General features: G+C 42.4%; 1 protein-coding gene across 1 annotated transcript in view; it reads left to right on the top strand.

Annotated features, from left to right (window-relative positions):
• The window catches only part of LOC140907170 (dynein axonemal heavy chain 5-like), a 266,273-nt gene that overhangs the window by 181,358 nt on the left and 61,423 nt on the right, over positions 1–23,492 (top strand). Inside the window, exons 63-68 of the mRNA XM_073332494.1 lie at positions 2,168–2,362; positions 15,713–15,868; positions 16,112–16,294; positions 20,538–20,708; positions 21,671–22,049; positions 22,786–23,057. Of these exons, the coding sequence (XP_073188595.1) occupies positions 2,168–2,362; positions 15,713–15,868; positions 16,112–16,294; positions 20,538–20,708; positions 21,671–22,049; positions 22,786–23,057 (1,356 nt within the window). The remainder of the gene's footprint in view (positions 1–2,167; positions 2,363–15,712; positions 15,869–16,111; positions 16,295–20,537; positions 20,709–21,670; positions 22,050–22,785; positions 23,058–23,492) is intronic.

Below are 23,492 nucleotides of genomic sequence, written 5' to 3'. Positions count from 1 at the left end.
GTATGTCTCCTGTTCTGTTTTACCCGCATTCTGCCATATATTTCATGTTATAGCAGTCTCAGATGATGACCCAGGACATGTTCATTTTAAGAACACTTTCACAGCAGATTTGACAAGACGCAAAGGTGGTACCAATGTGAGATTTCTAAAAATAGACACAGCCCTTGACCCAAGGTTTAAGAATCTGAAGTGCCTTCCAAAATCTGAGAGAGACGAGATGTGGAGAATACTTTCAGATGTCTTAAAAGAGCAACACTTGGATGCGGAAGGTACAGAACCCGAACAACCGAAAAAGAAAATCAACCTTCTGCTGGTGGCATTTGACTCAGATGATGAAAATGAACATGCTTCGGTCTGCTCTGCTTTGGATCGATATCGAGCAGAACCCGTCATCAGCGTGGACACGTGTATTCCAGAATGGTGATTGAAGCTTGAAGTGACATATGAATCTTTAGCGCATCTGGCAAGTAAATATCTTGTGATGCCAGCTACAATAGTGCCATGTGAACACATTCAGGTAACATTGTAAACAAGACATGAGCAGCATTAACTCCTGCAAATTGTAACCAAACTTGTTTGTCTGAGTGATTGGCTGAAGTAGGACTGAGTGGATTTGTAGGTTCTAAAGTTTTAAAAAAAAATTTAATGCAATTATTTTTTGTACATAATTCTAAATTTGTAAGTTTAAATTTCATAATAGAGATTGCACTACCGTACGTGTATTTGGTGAATTGAAATATATTATTTCTTTTGTTTTTTATAGTGCAAATATTTGTAATAAAAAATAAATATAAAACGAGCACTGTACACTTTGTATGCTGTGTTGTAATTGAAATCAATATATTTGAAAATGTAGAAAATATCCAAAAATATTCAAATAAATTGTATTCTATAATTGTTTAGCAGTGCAATTAATCACGATTCATTTTTTTAATCACAAGATTAATCATGATTAATTTTTTTTCATATTTTTAATTGCTTGACAGCCCTACTATTAACTTCTTTGTGCCTCACTTTTCCCAGCTTGAAATGAAATTATTAAGGTTTTGACATGGTCAGACTGAAGCTGTCAAAGGAATGCAAATAGAACTAGCCATTAGGTCTTCCAGCCACCAGTGTTGCTAACTCTCATGATTTTATGACAAGTCTTGCAATTTTTGGTGTTTTTCTTAAAGCTTCATCTTCTAGAGTCATCTGCTTTTGTAAGAATCTCAGCTTACATTTAAAAAATAAAGAAGTTTCTAGCCCTAGTAGTTGCAAAGAAAACTTGAAAATGTGAATGCTAAAAGCCCCCCAAACAGAAGGCAAATAAAAGAACTCAAACTATATTATTTTTAAAATCTCTTGATTTTTGGAGGCCTGACTCATGATTTCTGAACTCTTGGGGTTGGCAATAGCGAGCCTAGCTCTGACCACCTCTAAATTGGGGAGACTTAGGCCATCGAAGCCAATCAGGCTACTCACAGTACATAAAGTTAAGCATGTGAGTAAATCTTTGCAGGATCAGGCCTTAAAAGAGAATGAAAGCGGGGGAAAGCCTTGACATTTTAACAGTAAGTTTCTAATCCTTTTCTTTGAAAATACCCTTGAAAATGTAAATTAATTGCTATGATTTGGAGTTTGTGGGATAGTCGCTCCCTGCCTTTGGATCTATTGGAGGGCATGATATGAATTTATAGCTGTAATGGGCAGTGTTTTGCAGGATGAAGCCGAAGACAAAGGCTGCCTACAGCAGATGTGGCTACAAAGTGGCTGCTTGTAGCTGAGCTGGCAAAAAGGAGGGCAGCTCACTAACAGTGACACAGAGTGTGGTTGTGGACTGAGAACAGAACTGGGAGTAAAGTACTCCTGCAGTTTAATCCTGGCTCTGACACTGACTCCCTTCGTTGGACCAGTCAGGTCACTTAGCCTTTTTGTCTTATGGTGCGTCTAATTTTCAAAATAAAAAACAAAAACATGGCAGCAAGTCTCAGAGCCCCAGACAATTCTTGTGGGGCTCATGCTATGGGGATAAAAATAGCAGTGTAGGCATTCCCATTCAAGCTGGAGCCCAAGCTCTAAAACCCAGCGAGATGAAGCATGTTTGCTTTTTCACAAACTTTAGCTTCCAACTAAGCATTTTTAATAAGAGCATGCTAACAGATAATAATTTAAGCTTTTATATTAGGATCTTAACCTCATCAGTATGCTTGTTGACAACGCTACAATTGGAGAGTGGAGCCTCCAGGGTCTTCCAAATGACGACCTTTCAATTCAGAATGGCATCATTGTCACAAAGGCATCTCGATATCCTTTGCTGATTGACCCACAGGGTCAAGGAAAGATCTGGATTAAGAATAAGGAAAAGAATAACGAACTCCAGGTACATTCTTTGTTTAAATCATTTTTCATCTCTGTGTCATGTTAGATCATTGCTAATAGTATAATAACCAATACAAGTTAATTATACACCACCATATTTTGGCTGTGCACTATGGTAATTCGAATCAAGTCTTCATTTTATATTCTGTATATGGTGAAAAGATGTATAGAAATGCTGTAAAGATCACACATATATTATGTCTTTATGTAAAAGGATGATATCCATGTGATAACTTGTATTTATCCTACACCTTTGACCACCTCACCCACACTCTAGTGACCAGTCGATCCTCTTTGGGATTTGGGACTTACTGTTACATTCCAGATCTGTGAGATCTTCAAATAGATGATTTGTTCAGTCCGCATTCCATGTTAATGTTTCCTTTCTGTTGCACACCTTCTCTCTTCATTCATTTTTCATGGGCTAATGCCCCTTCAGCAGTGGTCCAGTAGTGTTGCTGGAGGCTCCAAGGCTAAGCTCTGCCCTTCAACTCAGGCCACCAGATTTTCTGCCTCCAGAAGTATGACAAGTTGGCGATTCACTTTCTCCCAGTGATTTTATCATCTTTGTATTCATTTTTGTGCAGTTGCAAGTTTTAATCTTCCTCCTTCTCCTCCCCCTCCCCTGTGTCAGGTAAATAGCAGTGTGGTGGTGTCAACCCCTTGGATGTGCCACTGCCAGACTCTTCTGTCCCAACTCAGGCACGGCTGAGCTGTCCTGCAAACAACTGACTTAAATGTAAACAGGGCTCCCTACACAAGGCAGCACTTATAGGCTCTCTAGAGAGGGAATTATGTCCTGCCACTTCCCAGGGCACGGGGCATAGAGTCAGACTGGCATGTCAGGTCCCTGCCATGCCCTGTGGAGTCCCGGCTTCAAAGCAGAAAAGCCAACTAAGGGGTTTCTGAGCTTTCAGGGAGAGAGCCTACAGACAAGGAGGAAGCTATCTGGCCAGCTCAGCTGGTAAGTCCCACAACAGAGCTGGGCTGGGTCCTGAAAGGGGCTTTCTGCTGCTCCTTGGGGAAAGTAGCAGGGCTCCTACCTAGCTCCCCTTCCAGGGAGGTAAGTGAGAAATCCCTTCCCATGATCAGAATGATCCTGACTGACTGAGGAAAGCCATGAGTGGTACTAGGTTGCACCTATAGTACTTACCTGCATGTTAGCTAGCCTGGGGGAACAGGCCTTTCAGACTCCCCAAGTCAGTTAACAAGCTTCTTCAACAATCGAGGTATACGTACCAATACCCTTCCTTTGTTGTGTGGTCTGCTGTATTAATTTAGATGGAATATATAGGCTAGAAGTGATAACATAGCCACTCACTGTTCAACATTAAACAGTGTTAATGGTACACCCTGTCACTCTTTGGGGTGGAAATGGGGTATTATAGCCCCACGGCTGAGTCCAAATGGCTACCCTTAGCCCCAGGGCAGTATGACCTAAGGGCCAGTGTCAGTGAGGCTGCCCTCTTAAGCAGGGCTGTGTTCCCTAGTGGCCAGAGTCAATATGGCTGCCCACCTATTCGGGGCAGTGTGGCCCAGTGGCCAGAGTCAATATGGCTGCCCACTTATCAGGGCTGTGTGGCCTAGAAGCCAGGGGGGAAGTGAGATGCCACTCAGGGCTGGGTGGTAGCCAGGGTAGGGGCCGGGGGACCAGACCCTCCATAGTCCACTGGGTCCCAACCCAGAGCCCGGTCAACATCGAGTGGATTTGCCACTAGGTCAGCGGGGATCCATCTGAAACATGCTGCCTTTGTCCCAGTTCCACAACCGGATCAATGTCTAGTCCCCCTGGGTTACTTCCTACCCTCTTTTCGAACGTTGCTGTCCACAGGTCTCCTGGACATCTGGGGTCGTCAGCCTGTGAAGCTCTCAAAAACTCCGTCCTCTCTTGGGCTTCCATGGGCAGCCGGGTATCTGCCTGGCTCTCAACGCACTTTGCTTTCGTGATCTGGGGCTCCAGCAGCTGCTGGGTGGGCGCCTGTAATGTGCGTCCTCTCTCTTCAGTGGTCAGCCCTGAGTGAGCTGGGCTGCTCTCTTTTATACCTAGGCTCTAGTTGGAGCATGCCCAGCAGTGGTCAGGAGGTGTGACATCCTCTACCCACAATATGGAGTTAACCCCTTCTTGTCCAGTGCAGGGCTGGTACACCCCATCACAGATCCCAAAACGAAGTGGTGGGTGGAACAGACCATCCCCCCCCATTATTTTGTCCACCAATTAGACATAGTTTCTGGCACACCAATTTTGGTTCACTGATTTCTGTTTCCACTTTTTGTATTTACCAAGCATGATCTTACCACATTCCGTGAGTTATATCAGGAGGCCTTTTTGTTTTGATTAATTTAGTCTTTCTGCCTCCTTTTTGTATCTTTTCCCATCAACATTATAGGTTATTGTGACATCTTATGAACATTCACATACTTTTTACAATTGAGCTCACAATTAGTCCCAGTTTGTGGGCCCAGTTATCACAACAGGTCCCCAGGCCAGGATAAATAGTGTACTACCTCACCACTGTAAACAGCCAGGAGAAGTAATTACAAAAAGTAATTTTCCCTCTGTTGATACTCACAGCTTCTTGTCAACTGTTGGGAATGGGCCACATCCACCCTGGTTGAATCGGCCTTGTTAGCACTGACCTCCCACTTGGTAAGGCAACTCCCATCTTTTCATGTGCGGTATATTTATACCTGCCTACTGTATTTTTCACTCCATGCATCTGATGAAGTGGGTTATAGCCCACGAAAGCTTATGCCCAAATAAATTTGTTAGTCTCTAAGGTGCCACAAGGACTCCTTGTAGTAGTTAGTTAGTTATTTCCAATGGTTAGGATTGCTAGTGCCATGTATCAGCTTCATTCCTCATGGGTTTCTCAAAGCACACCTGCTGAAATTCCTTCTGAAAACATAAAACCATGTACTTGATGCAATGCAAAATTAAGCATTATTCTCAGATAACATCCAGTGCCCCTGTGTGGGGAGGCAAGCATAAACAACATGTTGAAAGCCAACACAACATTCACGCTAGACCCTTGCAAACTCACTATGGAAGCAAGCATACTTGGAAGACAAATTTCCAAAATCTCATCGTAGGTGTCCTTTTAGTTCATTTTGACACATCTATAAGGGTGTGTCTTTAAATAGATTATTTTAAAAAGCAAAAACCACAAACATGGCCATATGGGATGGGACCACTGAGTACCATGTCCTTTTTGTGACTGTGACCAGTACCAGCTGCTTCAATGGAAGGTGCAAGATACTATATGGCAGGCAATTATGGTATTTGCAGAGGAAGTGTCCCCCTGCTTCCTGTTAAGAGTTGCCTTATTTTTGAGGCATGAATGTTTATATCCATTCTGAAAACCAGGGAGTAACCAGAGTCCAAATCTTCTCCATGACAGTGGAAATAGTGTCCTGGGAAGAGAAGAATCTGCTGCCTTTCCAGAGAGTTCACATAAAGGATACAGAAGAAATTGAAGAAGAAGAAGCTGAAATCCTCCTCCTCATCCTTCACTGGCCGAGAAGATACTTTGGACTTGCTAAATAGGCAAGGACCCCACATTGTACCTTCAGAAAAGACCAGACATCTTGAAGCTGGGATTCCTTCATGTAGACTGGGAACATCTACCTTTAACAACTTGGGCATTGGAAGAGAAATGTAGTTTAGCATGGAATCTCCATTAAGCAATGATACAGTTTTGTATCCAGACAGAACTCAACCAGGATATTTCATTTACTCATCTGGCCAAATTTACATGTCAGGATTATGGGGAAACAGAAAGCTTTTTGGGACAGGGACTGCCTCACTGTGTATTGTCCAGCACAGTGATGCCCTGACCTGTCAGTGCTGTTGTGATATGAATATTATTATAATCCCCAAAGATCTGGTGATCTCAGCTACACTAGAGTTTCTCCAGGAGGTTTGGTTGGAGTCCTACAACTGAGCGCTATAGAAATGTGGGTACCAACCATAGTGGCATTTTGTAGCCAGGCACATCAGATCTTGCATTTGAGTATCAGGTGCCAAGTTTATTCACAGTGACAAATTAGATGAGCCTTTAGCTGGCCTTTCTTGTCACCATTACTTCTGAAAAGTAAGTTTGAGAATTAGTTCCCATATCCCTACAAAAACCACACTGCCTTTGTCATGAGGAAAAGGTTATTCTTATAGTTCCAGAAACCTTTCTCTTCAAGGTAAGTTACGCTTTCTACAATTCCTGGGAAATAGTTCTCCCATCATTGTATTCTAACCCTTGGAAGATTTATGGCATAAATAGGCATTCTTACAGCTCTAAAGATATATTTCAAGCATACAGAATGCATATGCCAATTGCACCCTGTTCATTTCATTCTATCATAATGCCAAGGCCCGAGAGCCTCAAAGTTGCTGCAGGCAAGATGTAAAAATCCTGCACCAGTTGGCATGCTATTCTGTGAATAGTTGGGAAACTATTCACAGAAGTCCCTAAAGGTACTGGGTATGAGTGTATGAGCCTCATTCGAGGAGTATTTGCAAAGTAAGTTTCCATTCCTCTGTAGAGACATCCTTTGGTAGGAAGGTGCTGCTGGGTTGGTTCCCATATAATTCCTTAGTGTATAAAGTTCTTGCTTTATATGGAGGAAACATCTGTTCCTGCCTACTATTCTACTATAATAATTGAACTCTGCTTACTCTTTCCCTCTCTACATCTGGTATGCACTGCTCATTACTTCCCAGGAGTAATGAATGAGGAGAGAAGCCGTGCAACAGAATGAGAATTTTCTTACCTGATAATTTTATTTTTGTCCGCACCTTCTCTCTGAATTCAACCCATCCTGGTAGTTTGGTAAATGACCAGAATATAAATTGAAAATGTTCTCTAGTGAGAGATTTAGACATATAGTGTCTTAATGCTAATAATTGATTGCTGGAGGTTTTCTGTATTTGTGGAAGAACTCTGCTGTAAGCCTGAGCTGAAGGATGGAGCATAATCCTGGAGCCTCCAGCAACACCACCTTTGAATTCCATAGTTGGGGGGTCATTAATCCATTAGTGGTGAATGAAGAGAGAAGCTGCTAACAGAAGAGAAATTTCTTACTTGATAGTTTTCTATTCTCCTCAACAAGTGTGGAATTTTTACCTCCTCTCCAAACTCCACTGCTCAAGGATGCAAGATGGGCAATAGTGCAATCCTGCATCTTTGATGGATTTAAAGTCCAATATCTCATGATCCTGAAGAGGTAGAAATGGGAGCTTTATACTATTGTCTGCCAATGTGGTCCTGGTGGAGATGGATTATTGGGAGAGTGCCACCGAGGCAGTCGAAGGTGCATGAGGATTGCAATTTATCACATGGATACCCAATCACTGTTAATATGGTGAGTAATATACTGCCTCTAGAGCCTGTCAAAATGAGGTTGATGGATGAGAAAAGAGACTAATAAAAAAGAATAGGACAACAAAAACATGGGCAATGATGATGTCTCAGACGTGATATTATGACCTAAACCCTTACCTTTCTGTTGTGCCTGCAACCTCCAAACAGAAGGCCACATCATCTAGGGAGGGAAATCAATAGGATTTGGTATCAAGCCCAGAACCCTTAAACCAATAATTGAGAAACATCACCCCCACCCCAGATATGGCGAAGAAACACAGCTAAGAGCATGACAAAACTAAAATGAGAAAAAAGAAAAAAATGATATAAAATATCCGCAGAGACCTGCCAAGAAAAAAATGGATGTTAGAATCTACGTGTTTTGGGGGGTTTGTTTTGTTTACTAACAGGCTAACAAAATCACCTCAATCTGTGTTTTAGCTAGAGGGGTACCTGAGCAAGAATCTACCAGTTCCCTAAGGCCCTTCTTAGCTAGAGAGGGAAGCCAGTAATATTTGGCATATGACTCAGAACTGTAACCCAGTTTGTACAGACTGATTTGTAACACCACATGTAGAAAGGATAAAGAACTGCAGCTAAATTAATGGGAAAAGATAAAATGTAGAGAGAGAGAGGTGTTTTAAAAAACTTAGTCCTGTGAAGGATAAGGGGACATTTATAGATCCAAATGTTAACAAAAACACCCCAGTATGATTTTCCATGAGAATAACTGAAGAGAAAATGGTAAAAGACAGGTATTTATAATGATCCTTTTTAAACCTGTGACATAAGGTATATATTTCTTACACATTTGCTACTAGAGGGCAAATATTAGACTTTTTATTTAAAGATAAATAGAATTGTTGATGTCCTTATGTAAGTGTTAAAAGAGAGGAAGCAAATACCAAGAGTAAGGGAATGCAACAGAACTGAGACATTATAGGTTATGCGTTCCAGAAGGTATTCATATTGATTTCGTAAAATTTCTGTTAAAGGAATTTTAAAAAGTCAATTAATCCCATTTGTCTCATCTTTCCTCAGATAAGTCCATTGTTAGTCTCTTACAGGCAGTAAGTCACTATACTTCTGTTCTTTTTTTTTCTGTAGCCCAGCATCTCCCACAATTCTGGACATCAGGGATGCTCTCCTCTCTCAGCTGCTCATGGACGTGGGATCAGAGTTCTGGTGCCACATGGTCTGGCCAGGTGGCCATGCCCCCTCTGCTCCTGCTTGCTGCTAGGTTTTTTGCCTCTATAGCAGCAGACAGGGTGGCTTCTTTGGCTCTCATCCTTCATCCTTCTATTTCAGCTTTTCTGCCCTTTTTGGGGGGCTGTAGGGAGCAGTGTTCTCGCTCCTCAGCATTCCTCCTCCCTGAATCAGTCAACCCTTCAGGGGTTTAACCCTCCCGAGTCCCAACGCCTCCACTGCAGCATCTCCCTGCTGGCTTCCCTGTCCCTTATAGGAACAGCAGAGCAGCCAAGAAAGCATCAGGTCAAATCCAAGCAATGCTGTTTATGGGAGGCAGCCTGTCCAGGTTAGGCAGATAACAAGTTGGGCCCAGCCTCCACCCAGCCTTCCATTCCTTACTCTGTTAGGTCCTGGGGCTGCAAGTTGCACAGGCAGGTGGGGTCCCCTACCCATTAAGGTAACCATGAATCCAGTGGGGGGAAATATACGAGGAACCCCAGTGCAGAGGAGGGAGAGGCACCAACAGTGGGGAGGACCCTGACCACGCTACTTAGAGGGTAAGTCCCAGTGAACGCCTGCCAAACAAAGAGGGGAGGCTTGTGGGGCCACAAGTCGCCCCCCCAAGTCTTAAAGTTTGTTCTGAATGCTTTAGGGAAAGAAGCAGGGCTTCTAATCAGCCCTCCTCCCTCCCAAGCCAACCAGGAGGGCTCTGACAATGAGTTCCCCCCTCCCAGGGGGAATGGGATTCAGTGGGGAGGATTCTAGGACAGACGTCTCGAGAGGGCTCCAGGTCTGAAGGAAGGCAAGCTGCAAAAGGCCTCACCAAAGCCTCAGCCGAGCCTCTGCACTCCCAAAACACACAACAAGGGTAAAAGAGGTTTACATGTTTTTTTAAAAGGCTAAAAAGGGAAACACAAAGCACAACAAATCCAGGAGATGAGATACCCCTGACCCCTCTTCCTCTACTGAGGAGGGTGAGCTGTCTGGCTCAGAAACCTGAGCAGGCTTCTGAGATTAAGCCTTAGAGTAAATTTCTCCCCTTAAGCTCCTCGGCTGAGTACTGCAATACCCCTTCACTCGTCCCTTGAGGAAGTGATTAGGGGTACATGGAACAAGCCTGACAAGGGCAACACCTTAACAAGAGTGACCTCAGGGTCTATAACATTCAAGAACCACAGGGCACCATTGCTGAGACACTGAAGATTGACACCTCTGAAGATTGAGCATCCCTCGCCAGGTATGGTTACTTCGTCAGACTGTGAGTTCTATCCCAAGGACCCAACAAAAGAAAGATGGAGGCCTCTCTCCAAAAGGGCTTTCAAGCCTCCTCCATCATTCTCTGAGTGTCCCTGGCAGCTGCCTGCTTTGCAAGAGCATCTCTTTCCTGGCTGGAATATCTCAAATCCATTAAGGACAGAGATAACCCTGACTTTGGCTCCACTTTAAAGAAAGTCTCCCTAGCAACAGTGTTTGTATCTGATGTCTGAATGGATGCAGTGAGGTCCTCCTCAGCACAAACCATGGCTTCCAGCTCAGTAGCCAGGTGCCAGCAATGCCTATGGCTCTGAATCTGGAAGGTGGCTCTAAGCAGGTCTGATGCTTGGCCAAGTTTACAGGCTCCGTGCTTTATGGAGAAAAGCTGGATAAGATGGTGGATGACTGTGCTGCAAAATCCAAACACTTTCTTCCCCACTAAATGCCATCAGGAAAGAATATAGACTGCCCTTCGGAGAGAGGTGCTCCTTTCACTCCTCTTCCTCACAAAGGTATAAGTGAAGGAACAACAGATTCCCAAAGGAAATACAGCAGAATCAAAGCCTAAGGGGTGTGATGTAATCCAGACATACCTCAGGTCCCCCCCATGCCCCAATCCACTGTTTACACAAACCTCCATCAATAACTGAAGCTAAGAGGCGGGATTTCCCATTTCCTAAAGGAATGGTTTTCATTAACCACAGACATGTCAGGGAGACAGTGAGCCAGGGATACTTTTCTTTCAAACTGTGGGCTTCACCCCATCCATTCTTCATCCAGTCATCCAGCTCCAATGACCCCATAAAACAAAATCTAATCCAGAATGAAATATCTCATCTTCTGGATATGGGAGTGATAGGGAGTGTCCCCACAGAGGAAAGATTCTCCAAGTTCTTCTCCATCTTCTTTATTGTACAGAAGTGCATGGGGAGGCAGGGGGATGAGGTATCACAGCCAGTCTTAACCTCAAAAGGCGCAACAGAATAAAGATAAAGAAAATGAAGTTTTGGGTGGAGACCCTGGCTTCTGTGGTGTCATCCCTACCCCAGGAGGACTTCTTGTCTTCAGTAGGTCTAGCGAATGCATATCTCCATATCCCCATCAGTCTGTGCCACTTCAGACTTCCGAGATTCATCTATGTAGGAAACATTTATCAGTACTAAACTCTCCTGTTCAGCATGACGTTGGCCTCAAGGGTTTTTATAGAGATGGTGGTGGTAATAATAGCTATACTCAGGTCACAGGAAATTCACCTGTACCTTCCTGGATGACATTTTAATCTGTCGCCATCAGCAGAGCACAGAGCCACACATATCGGATGTTGAAACTCCTCCAGGTGCACAGCTTCATCACCAATGCCAAGAACAGTTTTATTTTTCCATCCAGGAATGTATTTTCTTGATCCAGAGCTTCAGGAGGCCCACCCTAGCACTATTTCTCCAAGTGCTAGGACTGCTGGTATAATGCAGAGGGGTCACTCCATGAGGACACTCATGTATCAGGAGTCTTAAAGCCATCATACTAAAGGTGTGGTACCACTCCCCGAAACACATGAAAGATCAGTTGTGGGTTCTGACACAGATGTTCAACTCCTCACAATGGTGGTGAGCCCACTACAGTGCCCACAAGGGCATGCCCAACTGCCTTCCACTTCCTTTAGTCCTGGCAACTGAATCCAACCTGGAAGGCTGGGGAGCTCACTTGGAAACCCAAAACAGCCCAGGGCCTCTGGAGCGAGGAGGAAAAGGCTCACAGCATAAACCTCCTAGAACTGAGAGCTGTCAAACTAGTTCTGCAAAGGTTCCAGCCTACCCAAAGGCTGAACCGTGTCCTGGTTCAGTCAGACAAATACGACTATGGTCGCATATTTAAACAACCAAGGGGGAACAAGGAGTCCAGCACTACCCACAGAAGCAATGGACATAATGAGATGGGCAGAACAGTTCCTCCTTTCTCTCAAAGCAATCCACATCACAGGGGACTTGAACCAAAAGGCAGACTGACTTAGGTGCATGGTCAAAAACTCTGAGTGGTACCTGAATCAGGAGGTTTTCGATCCTGTCCAGTTAAGCACGGGAATAAATTGCCTAGGGATGTTGTGGAATCTCTGTCATTGGAGTTTTTAAGAAACTGTCAGGAATGGTCTAGTCATTGCTTAGTTCTGCCTTGAGTGCAGGAGACTGGACTAGATGACCTACTGAGGTCCCTTCCAGTCCTACATTCCTATGATTGATTCAGAGGGAGGCAGACCCATGATCCACGGGGACAGTTGCCTTATCATGCAGTTGGCTGCAGGGCCTACTTTCTAATTTCTACCCTTTCCACTACTGGAGAAGATGGTCCAGAAAATGAGAACAGACTACGGTAATAGTGATAACTCCTCATTGACTGCAGAGACCTGGGTTCCCGGACCTTACAGAGCTGAAACTAGAGTTCCCACTCCAGCTTTCATGGAGACTGGATATCCTCTTGCAAGGTCGCCAACTTCATCTGGACCCAAAACAGCTTCAACTAACAGCCTTGCTGTTGAAAAGGAAGAACTAGAAGGTCTTGGTCAGTCCACCAGAGTCATTAAAAAATTACTTTAGTCTAGGAGAGTATTGACACTATCAGCTCTGGTCCAGATTCAACAACTGGTGCCAAGAGCACAGTGTGTATCCCAGAAATCCAGGAATTCCAACCATACTGGACTTCTCCAAGAAGCCATAGATAGAGGCCTTCAAACCAGTGCTTTTGCGTGTCAGGTGTCTGCTCTTAGTAGCAGGTTATCCTCGGGCTCCCTGGCAGACAATGCACAGATAGCCACTTTCTTTCAAGGAGTTTGATAAGCCACACTGGTGACCTTCTGCCAGTTTTGAGGGCCCTGATGAGCTCTTAGAGCATCTGACTTCAGTGTCAGCCTTTTATTTACCGACTAAGGCTTGTTTCTTATTAGTTGTCACATCCTCCAGGCAAGTGTCAGAGCAGGCAGCCTTATCTATACAGGAGCCATATTGCATGTTCCACAAGAGCAAGGTTGTGCTCAGGACACCAGAATTCTTTCTTTCTAAGGTGAATTCATCTTTCCACACTTCCAAAGAAGTTGTGTTTCTTTTGTTCCGTCAAAAACCACAACATCCAACTGAAAAGGTGTGGCAGACCTCAAATGTCAGAAGAGTATTGAAATTTTGTTTCAAGCATAAAGAATCCCTGAGACGATTGAGCTCCTTATTCACGTCCTTCCACATGAAATAGCAAGGACTCAGAACTTCCACGTTCTGCATTTGTAGATGGATTAGACTGTGTATTGTAGAACAAATCATCAGAGGCTCCTGTCCCAGAAGGGATCAAGGTGCTGTCCACAAGATCCTTAGAAACCTTGTGGACAGAATGACCAAGAGCATCAATTTCAGACAGTTGCAACGTGGCCACATGGTCTATAAATTACCCCTTCATTAGGCAATACAAGATGGACAGCAATACAGAGGCCTCCTTCCGCAGAAAGGCACTGCAGGCGGTGGCCCAAATATAATACAGACTTCTCAATGAGCTTACAAAAGGGGGGTACTTTTTTCCTACCAAACTTTTGTTTCATATCCCTCCCTACACCTGATCACTACTCGCTACTACCCAAACATCTGGAATTGTGGGAGATGCAAGGCTACAGAAAAGAAAATTTCTTGCCAATAATTTAATTTCTGCTAGCAGTGTCTCCCACAATTCTGCCCTCCCTAGATGGCTCATGAGTCAAGAGTCAGATATAGTCATTAGCATATAATCATCTTCCTTGGTCTAATGTATATAGTTATCTCTGGAATATGTGTTAATAATAATATGCAAGTTTTACAGTTTGGGAATAACTCATTTGGCTCAAGCAGGAGCAGAGGGGGCATGGCTAAATTTTGCATTCCAAAATGCTGATCTCCCTCCATGAGCTGCAGAAAGAGGAGAGTAGCTGAAGCATCCAAAATTGTGGGACACGCTGATAGCAGAAAGGAAATTATACGTAAGAAATTTTCCAATGCTGGTTCTGTGTAGGATACATGTTTTGGGAACCAGAGTGATAAAGTACATTTATTGGGTGTAACCACACACATTTTGAATAGATGTCTGTCTTTATTTAAATTCAGACATATCAGTATATAATCCTAGCACCATGCCCATGGGAACTTGGGGGATACTGGCCCTGAAATAACTTTTTCATCAATTTTCTAACATCAGGCCAGTAGTTATATCAGAATTTAAAGTCAAAAACATTTTCTCCCCAGTTCTTCATGTGAAAAAACACACTGGGGTTTTTTGCTAACATTTAGATTTATAAACATCCCTTTTTCTTTTCTAGGTCTCTTTGAAAGTATATTAAAATTCCTCCTTCTCTCTTCATCTCTTCTTACATTTTAGTTTTTTTTACATGGTTTTAGCTGTGTTTATAATTTCTAGGAGTGGGACTACTCAACAGACATTGGTCTAGGGGTTCTGGACCATACACCAAACCTCCCTATGTAAGGTTGGACTTCAAGGTGGGAGTCAAGGGGTGAAAAGGGTTAGGCCAGATCCTCGGAAGAGTGAGGGTTTAGGTCATAGCATCATATCTGGAACATCTTCATTTCCTGTGCGGTTGTTGTGTTTATCTTATTTCTCAATAAATTTCTTCTCATCCATCAACCTAATTTGACAGAAACTATGGGCATAGTGCTATTATGGTGGTTTTATACATACTTCAGTTTTAACAAGGCTAAAAGTGTGAACAGCTATAGTTGTAATCTTTTCAATTATATGTTTTATATTTATCTAATTATATCTGTTTACTATATTTCTTAACATTTTAATTGAAAAGGTATACATAGAGATGCTAGATAATACTTAGTCCTGCCTCACTGCAGGGGACTGGACTAGGTGACTTATCGAGGTCCCTTCTAGTCCGACTTTTCTATGAATCTATGTCTTCTGGGCAAGGGCTTTCTTCATTTTAATTGTGTGTGTATCTTAGTGTCATCTGAAAAAACACAATTTACCAGGCTGATGAGGAACACTATTCTATTTTCATCCAAAGACTGAAAAAGACTTACACGCAATTTAAGAATTATAAATAAATCATGATCAGACCATTTGATATTCAAAGATTTGGGAAGGGATTTGATCTCGTGAAGTGCTGAGCTCCTGTTGAAGTCAATGACAACTGAAGGTTCTCAACACCTCTCAGGAGGCATTCAGTACCTCACAATAGCTGCCCCCTGTCGATCATCCACTGTAACACTTCTCTGCCTCACATGGGTGTTGTGAGGATAAAGTCATTAATGTTTATGAGGTACTCAGGCACTGCAGTGATGGGAGCAAGGTAAAGCAAGCAAATAAAATAGATAACAATGAGGAAAAGCAAAGAGGCAGATCCTCCTCCCATTCAAGTCAACGGCAAAACTTCTATTAATTTAAATGGGAGCAGGAGTAAGCCCAAAAATTGTGGTGATGTATATGGATCTCTCACTGTGAATTGAATGTTTAAAAAATTCTGATTGGTTTTGTGTTGATCACTGTATAGAGCAAAACTGGATTTTATTATAAGCAAATCTCCATAGGTTACGTCTCTGAACCACAAATACTTCAGGAGTCACCTAGAAGACTGCCTTTCCCTAGGAAGACCTTTGTTAATAGAAGATGTTGGAGAAGAACTCGACCCTGCTCTGGATAACATTTTGGAAAAAAATTTCATAAAATCTGGCTCAACTCATAAAGTAAGATGAATTTTGAACATGAAAATAAAAGGACAGTGTCATAGATACCTGATATCGGCTGGTGACTAGACACCACAGTGATTGCACCTTTGAAATGTTTAGACAGGCAGACAGCAATCATTTATTTAAGTAAATAATTTATCTGATTTTTTTTAAGAGGGGATCATCTTTCATCGGAAGAAACAACTGTTGTTGGAAAGTGAGCTGTTAAAAAATGAAAAATGTATTTATATTTTTTTTCAGGTAAAAGTAGGTGACAAGGAGGTAGATATAATGAAGGGATTTACCCTTTATATAACAACTAAATTGGCTAATCCTGCCTATACTCCAGAAATCAGTGCAAAAACGGCTGTGATTGATTTTACTGTTACCATGAAAGGCTTGGAAGATCAGCTCCTTGGCCATGTCATTCTGACTGAAAAACAGGTAAATGCTGATCTTTGGGTTAGCAACATTTGAACTGGTATAAAAAGAAGGCTTACTTGGTACTTGCAATTTGAGTTGACTTGTCACAATTCAACCCAGAACAGTGAGAAGTTGTGTCATCACCTGCCCTGTAACTCCGGGTGCCTTAGATGCTTTGCTGCTCTGACTCACTGCCTGGACACCAACAGCCAGCAGACAACCGCATGGTTCCCTGAGTGTCTGTGTGATGTGCAGCCCTGGTTCAGTGTTCTGATCCTAGGAGCTTGCCTACAACAAACCAGCTCCGCAGTGGTTTCCACCAACCTTGGTTACTGCTTGCAGCGTGACCCCCAACACACTCCCAGTCCCAAATTTTCCCCAAACTGTCTGACCTGAAGTGTCCAGCTCCCTCCTGGAACACTCAGAGAAACAATAAGTTTCATTGCTCCTTTAAAGGGACAAAAGTACAGGTTAACAGTCACTTCAATTCAAATACAACACGAGGTTGATTTTGAATAAAAGTAAAACAAATTTATTAACAAAAGGACATAGGTTAGGTGATACCAAGTAGAAGGGATTGTAGGTAGAATGGGTTACAAACCAACAAAAGTAAAAATACTCTTTCTAGTGCTTAAGACCTAACTTTACAAGTTACAGTCTTTGCTCAAGGTAGTTTTCTTACCAATCTTTTTCTTCCAGCCATGGCTGACTTTCTCTTAGTCAAGACCTTCCACAGACGTACACAGTGCTGGTTTCCCTTGTCTTCCTAGGTGAAAGATCTTTGCCTAAGCAGATTTTTCATTTATAGTCAGATCCCAAAGACTTCAACCCCTTGGTTGAAGGCCCCATCTTTCTCAGCTTGTAAAAGCTCTGGCCCCTGGTGTCTGTCCAGTGATGGATGCCAAGAAGCTTCTCTCCCCTTATATCTTCCCAAACTCACTGTATTGTCCCTGGGCTCTGGATGATCTCATGCTATTCTTTCCTTCCTGTAGACTTCCCATTCCCCTGCTGATTTGTATGTAAATTGGGCTTCCATTGTTTTTGATCACACCTGGCTTAATTTAATTGGAGACGGGTAGAAAGCTGCCTTCCCTCCGATCTGGGAGAAATCCTGTTTCTCCCTTCATGGTCACAGACTTTAAAGCGTAGTATCAGTGAGTATTCATAATTTCTCATATAGTGTTAATGCATACGTTTTACAATGATACTAATCACCAGTGTGTCAGTGGCTTTCCAAATGGACCTTACTTGATGCACTTGTATAAAACAGTAATAATGTATACAATCAGTTGTTTCAATTACTTATCATTTGAGGTTCAGCCCCTCGCAAGGGGCTATCTTGACTTGGTAGTTTGATGACTTTGTTTACCTTTTATGTAAATATGCCTTCATTGTGGTTGCCTCACGACCAGGCTGGTCAGATAAAGAAATACACATTCCTCTGGCAAGCAATGCATAAGCCCAGTCTGCCCTAGACAAACACATTTTAAGAACATAATACTAGCACGGGTCTATAACACTTAGTACATACCTTGTACATACATCATGTAAGAATATTAATGATCAGTAAGCTATTTTTTTCCAATGGCGTATTACATGCCAACTTTTGGTTGTATATCATGACAACAGTGTGTTAGGTGTAGTGAGCTGACAAGAGTTGCTGACAGAGTAGTGAAGAATCAATGGGTCTCTGTGTCACACTTGTTTTGCATAACTCTGAACCAACTCAAAGACTGTGAGTACAAAAAATTGAATGAAAGTGTAAGTTTTATTGGGCTTACTCTCACATAGGAGAGAATGGTGGGGGGAAGGAGCTGAGGAGAGAGAAAATGCTAATAAAAATAAAAGATGTAGAGTAACATATATTCCATACATGAAAGCATCCACTTGAACCAGCCTGGTTTTGAGGCAGTTCCTTGTTCCCTGATATGTAGCACAGGCTTCCTGTTCAATGAGAAAAAGATTTTCATAAATCAGAATGTTTAAAAATTGAGTTTATTACATGCAAAAGAGCTGCTGAACTTAAATCAATTTTGTGAACCCAGGCCTGTCTCTAGTGTTTGAGGAAATCTAACATGGGATTTTCAAAAGTGCTCAACTGTGGTCTGACTGTGCCCTTTGAAACTCCTGTTGATTTAATTGGGAACAGAGTTAGGCCAGTGCTGAGTGCTTTGAAAATCCTATCGCTAGTGTTTTGCAGAGCCTTACTCCCTCACATCAACCCTGTGAAGTTCTGCAACTTCATTTCTTTCCTTCTTAGACCTTTTCTATTCATCTCTGCCCTGCCACTTCATGGTTTAATTGATTACTTACTGGAAAGTTTAGCAGTCAATGCCTTGCTAACTAGGGCTGCAGAATATCTGTTTAGAATTAGCACTATCTACTGCTTTAGGATGCAATTGTGAAATGATAAACATTTATTAAACCTCTCCCTTTTAGCAGAGATAAAATAGTTAAGGTACCTGTCCCTCTTCTCTCAAGAAAAGATTAACGTTCTGCCACAGAAACTCAAAACCAAGGGAGCTCTCTCTGATAATGATAAATTGTAAATTGTATCAGAGAAACTGAAAAGCAGGCCTCCTGTTATAATCAGGAAGGCAAGTACACAACTACTGACCTTCAGCAACAGATTAAAAATGAAAGAAACAGCCCTGACATTCTTAAGGGCTGCTACAGGAATCAATAAAACGTATAACCAGTGGAGGGTGTGTTCTTCTCATCTTAAAAAGGTGTTGCTGAAACCACGTGGGTGATGATAATGACAGAAGAACCCTGTTGCACCATGATAGTGAAGGTGCTGTCACTACTTCTGTTCTAAACTGCTATTTTCTGATATTATAAATGCATCCATAAAAATTCTTCGCAGGCAGAAGCCTAGCATTGAGGGGCAAAGGGGGAAAAATTGTTTAACCATTTTTTGAAGATATACATTAAAGTATTAAATATGGAATGAAAACTGTATTAAATTGAATTTAAAGGTATATTTAAAGATAAATACATGCTCAAAGACTCTGCTGAAGTATGACAGAGTGCCTGTGACAGAGTGCTGAGAGATGGAGTTTGAGCCAGTACTCTGGGCACTACTGGCAGCAATTAGGTTCCCCTGGAGAAGGCCTAATTGGTCAAGGGGTGCCTGGTTACTAGGCAAGAGTGGGGTTAGGAAGTTAATGAGCTAAATCGTCCATTAACAGGCAAGTGTTTTAAAAAGAGCACAGGAAGGAAGTGATGGATGGGGAGGCCCAGTCTGGCCTGGCCCAGGTAAAGGGAGACCTCTGCAGGGGGAAATCTCTTCCCTCTCTTCTCTCTGGCAAAAGGGGATGATGATCATATACCACTATAAATAGAATTGCTGCATGGGACCGTAAGGGGGTGATGCTTGATATAACACAAATAAAATGTACAGCATTCAGAACAGAGTTCCATTGTCTCAGTAACACGACATATTGAAATGAATGAAAATAGATTGTCAGGAGTTATGGATAGAGATAAACCAATAATTTGTTTAAAAAATACCAATTTTACAATAAAAGGTTTAATCTTTAAGGCTAAATAAACTGAAAGTTTAGGAGAGGCAAAGCATCCTCCCTGCAGAGGATGGGTCAAGAGGGTCTTCCAGCAGCTGGGCCTAGAGGCCCTTCATGGCCATACCCCAACACTCCATTTATGCAAAGGGACTCCAGAGGTGGCCACTTACACCGTCTTTGGGTCTGTATTATGCCACTGAAGCAGCACAAATCAGATTGAATGGGCTGAAGATCTGCTCCGTTGTTCATCTTTCTTGTAGAAATATTATAGAAAGGTCACACTGTACAGATGTTCGCCACTAGAGCATCTCTTGCTTTATAAGCTGAGAGAAAATTCTTACTTTGCTAAACCAAAGAATAATAGAAGTTAGAAATGGAAAAGGTCATCTACCCAGTTCCCCTGCCTATGCAAGATTAGTCCCTGCATTACATTTTCCAGTCCTCTGTCCAGTCTAATTTTAACTATCCAAAACAATGTGTCTTTTACTACAGCTTCATAACATTACTGTCAGGAAGTTTTCCTGATACTCAACCTACTATTTCATTAATCCATATGCTCCATTACTCAAATTAATACAGTATGCGCATACATCCCATTTTACATACATTTTTGTGTCTTAGAGAAACAGTAGAAAAATTCCCGTTCTTTCTGCCATACATGAAATCATGCATTTTCTGCATGGGTATAAGTCGTCTCTCCTTTGAATAAACTTTAAAGATTCTAATATTTTCTTCTGTAGGAACTGGAGGCAGAAAGAGTGAAGCTGATGGAAGAAGTGACATCGAACAAGAGGAAAATGCAGGATCTTGAAGACAGTCTTCTCTTCCGTCTAACCAGCACAGAAGGGTCTCTGGTTGACGATGAATCTCTGATAGAAGTCCTAAGAATCACTAAAATAACTGCAGAAGAGGTGACTTTTGAATAAATTGGGGATATATTTTGTTATTTAAATATTGTCTGAACAGACTCGCCTCTTTGCTGTTGTTCCACAGTTTATAATACTACCTAATATCTGATTGTATAACAAATAAATAATCTAATTAGGCCTGGCAGGAATCAATTTTAATGGCTAAAGATCAGTAAACACCAGTTTCAACAAATACACTGAAATCTTGGGAAAAACATCAATTGATAAAAGTTGGCACAAGTATAGCCTCTCTCCTTCCCGCCGCAGCACCTTGTGCCTCCAGGGATCGGGTGTCACCAGCCCTGTAGCAGAGTGCAGGGAGCCCAGGACCTGCTCACTCGCTCCTATAAGAGCTGAGCTGCAGAGGACTTCCTGCACCGCCCCCAGGGTTGCTGACACACGATTTCTGGAAGCATAAGGTGTGTTGGGTGGGGGTGAGTTGGGAAGGCTGTGGTCCTGGCAGGGCAGAGCAGAGACCCCCCAGCCGGGACTGGAACGGGGAGGAAGAGAAGCAAAAGTCTATGGCAGGATCCTTCAGCAGTTGGGGTGGCCTCCCCTGTGGCTGGGGGCTCCTCCTCAGCCTCTTAGATTGCCTAGGGAGTCTCTGCTCTGCCAAGTTAGGGTCACAGCCTCCCACTCACAGCTGCAGGGATCAGGTGTCAGCAGCCTCACAGCAGCACAGGGAGCCCTCTGCAAGCCTACCTTGCGTTCTCTACAGAAAATACAACTCTGGCGGGGCACATTTTAATACAATAATGCCTAGTGGGCCCAAGCAGTATCAAAGTACACTGTGGTTGTGCAAACACATATGAAGAGACAGTGCCTGCCCAGAAGCTCTTAGAATAAAAAGTAAAATTTAAATAAAAATACTATCATCTTCTTAATCAATACCTTCCTTTCTATCTTTGCTGTATAAATCGCAAGTGACCCAACATAATCTACATGGTCTTTCAATGTATTTTAAGGTGAGTGAAAAGTTAAATGTTGCAGCAGAGACAGAGGTGAAAATCAACACCGCACGTGAAGAATATCGTCCAGTTGCTTGTCGTGGCAGCATCCTTTATTTCCTAATTGTGGAAATGAGCTTGGTAAATGTAATGTACCAAACATCCTTACGGCAATTCCTTGGCATTTTTGATCTATCGGTGGAAAAATCATTGAAATCTCAGATCACAGCCAAACGAGTAGCCAACATAATTGAGCATCTCACCTATGAAGTTTACAAGTACACTGTGCGAGGGCTGTATGAAAATCACAAGTTCCTCTTCACATTGCTCATGGCACTGAAGATTGACTTGCAGGCCAAGAAAATTTCTCACAATGAGTTTCAGACACTCATCAAAGGTAGTTTCTTGTAATATGTTCCTATTTAAATATATCCATGAGTTGTCAAACCAGCACTTTGCAATATTTATACTACCAGTATTTTGTGCCTTCCATCCAAGGATCTCAGGATCCATTAGTTAAGGATTCCATGGTGGTGGCATTAAGCTATCGACCTTGGTGGGGTGGTGGTGCAAACAGCTACTGTGCCTTCTGGCATGCAAGAAGAGCATGAGCATTGTGATGCCCTTGACAAGGATGCATCATGTGCTTCCTCATTCTAGGCCAGGTTTTCTGGCCTAGAGGAAGGAGGATGAGATTGTCCTCGGATCCTCTCTCCTTCCGCTCTGGGGGCTTTCATGCAGCACCCTATTTGGTAGGCAATTATTCCCACTTTTCAGATGAGGAAAATGAATAATGGAGAAATTAAGATAACCTCCCTGTGGTCTGCTGAGAACCTTTAACTTCTACCCCTCAGGAGGCATTGTGCACTTCAGAGTCATGCCCTAAGAGCCCAGATCTCTTGACTCCTCCTGCATGTTAATACAAGACCACCTTTTCTCCCTTCCATTTTGTGGACTTTGGGTTATAAACAATCCTTCTGAATTAACAAAGTTTTGCAATGCAGTTTTGGGAGTCCAAATTTCTGTTTGCAAATTCCATAAGATGGTTACTACTAAGAGTTAAGTACTTTGCTGACTCATAATTTTTGGCTTAAATAATGTATGCTTTCTTCACAATGCTTTTCATCTTGCAGGAGGTGCAAGTTTGGATCTGAACTCTGTACAGCCAAAACCAAAGAAGTGGATCCTTGACATGACATGGCTCAATCTTGTACAGTTATCTAATCTGTACCCTTTTAATCAGCTTCTGGGGCAAGTTACAAGGAATGAAAAGGCCTGGAAATCCTGGTTTGATAAAGAAGCACCTGAAGAGACCCCTCTTCCTGATGGGTATGACAGTTTACTGGATACATTCCGTAAACTGCTCCTTATCCGGAGCTGGTGTCCTGATCATACCATTGCTCAGGTGAGAAGGAGAGATTTAATGTACGGTATAAGCCATAAGCGAGCATTATTGATATAAGTTTCTTTGGTTTTGCAACAAAATATATGGTAGAAATCCAATTGCCTGTTCTGAAAGTTTGGAAATATTTTATGGATACTTTTTACATAGCTGGTTATAACAAATTAAAAAAATATGTAATATGTTAATTAATTTGTTAGAGCTATTATATTGCTTTATGTGCCAGGAAGGATTACACAGTGGCACAGCTATACAGTATAGTCCTGAAATTTGTACAGCTTTTGTGGTTCTTCACATAAGAAGACACAGTCTCATTTCTTCACTTAAGCAGTGGAAAGAGAACAGTTCAGTTTGAATCTCTGAAAGGCACATTGCAAATATGGAACAGGTCGACACAAAACAAGTTTCCTTTTTTTTTAATTGCCAGCAAACTCATAA

This window comes from Lepidochelys kempii, chromosome 2, assembly GCF_965140265.1.
Source record: "Lepidochelys kempii isolate rLepKem1 chromosome 2, rLepKem1.hap2, whole genome shotgun sequence".
Lineage (NCBI taxonomy): Eukaryota > Metazoa > Chordata > Testudines > Cheloniidae > Lepidochelys > Lepidochelys kempii.
The sequence above is the reverse complement of the archived record's forward strand: the minus strand, read 5'-3'. Positions and strand labels throughout refer to the sequence as shown.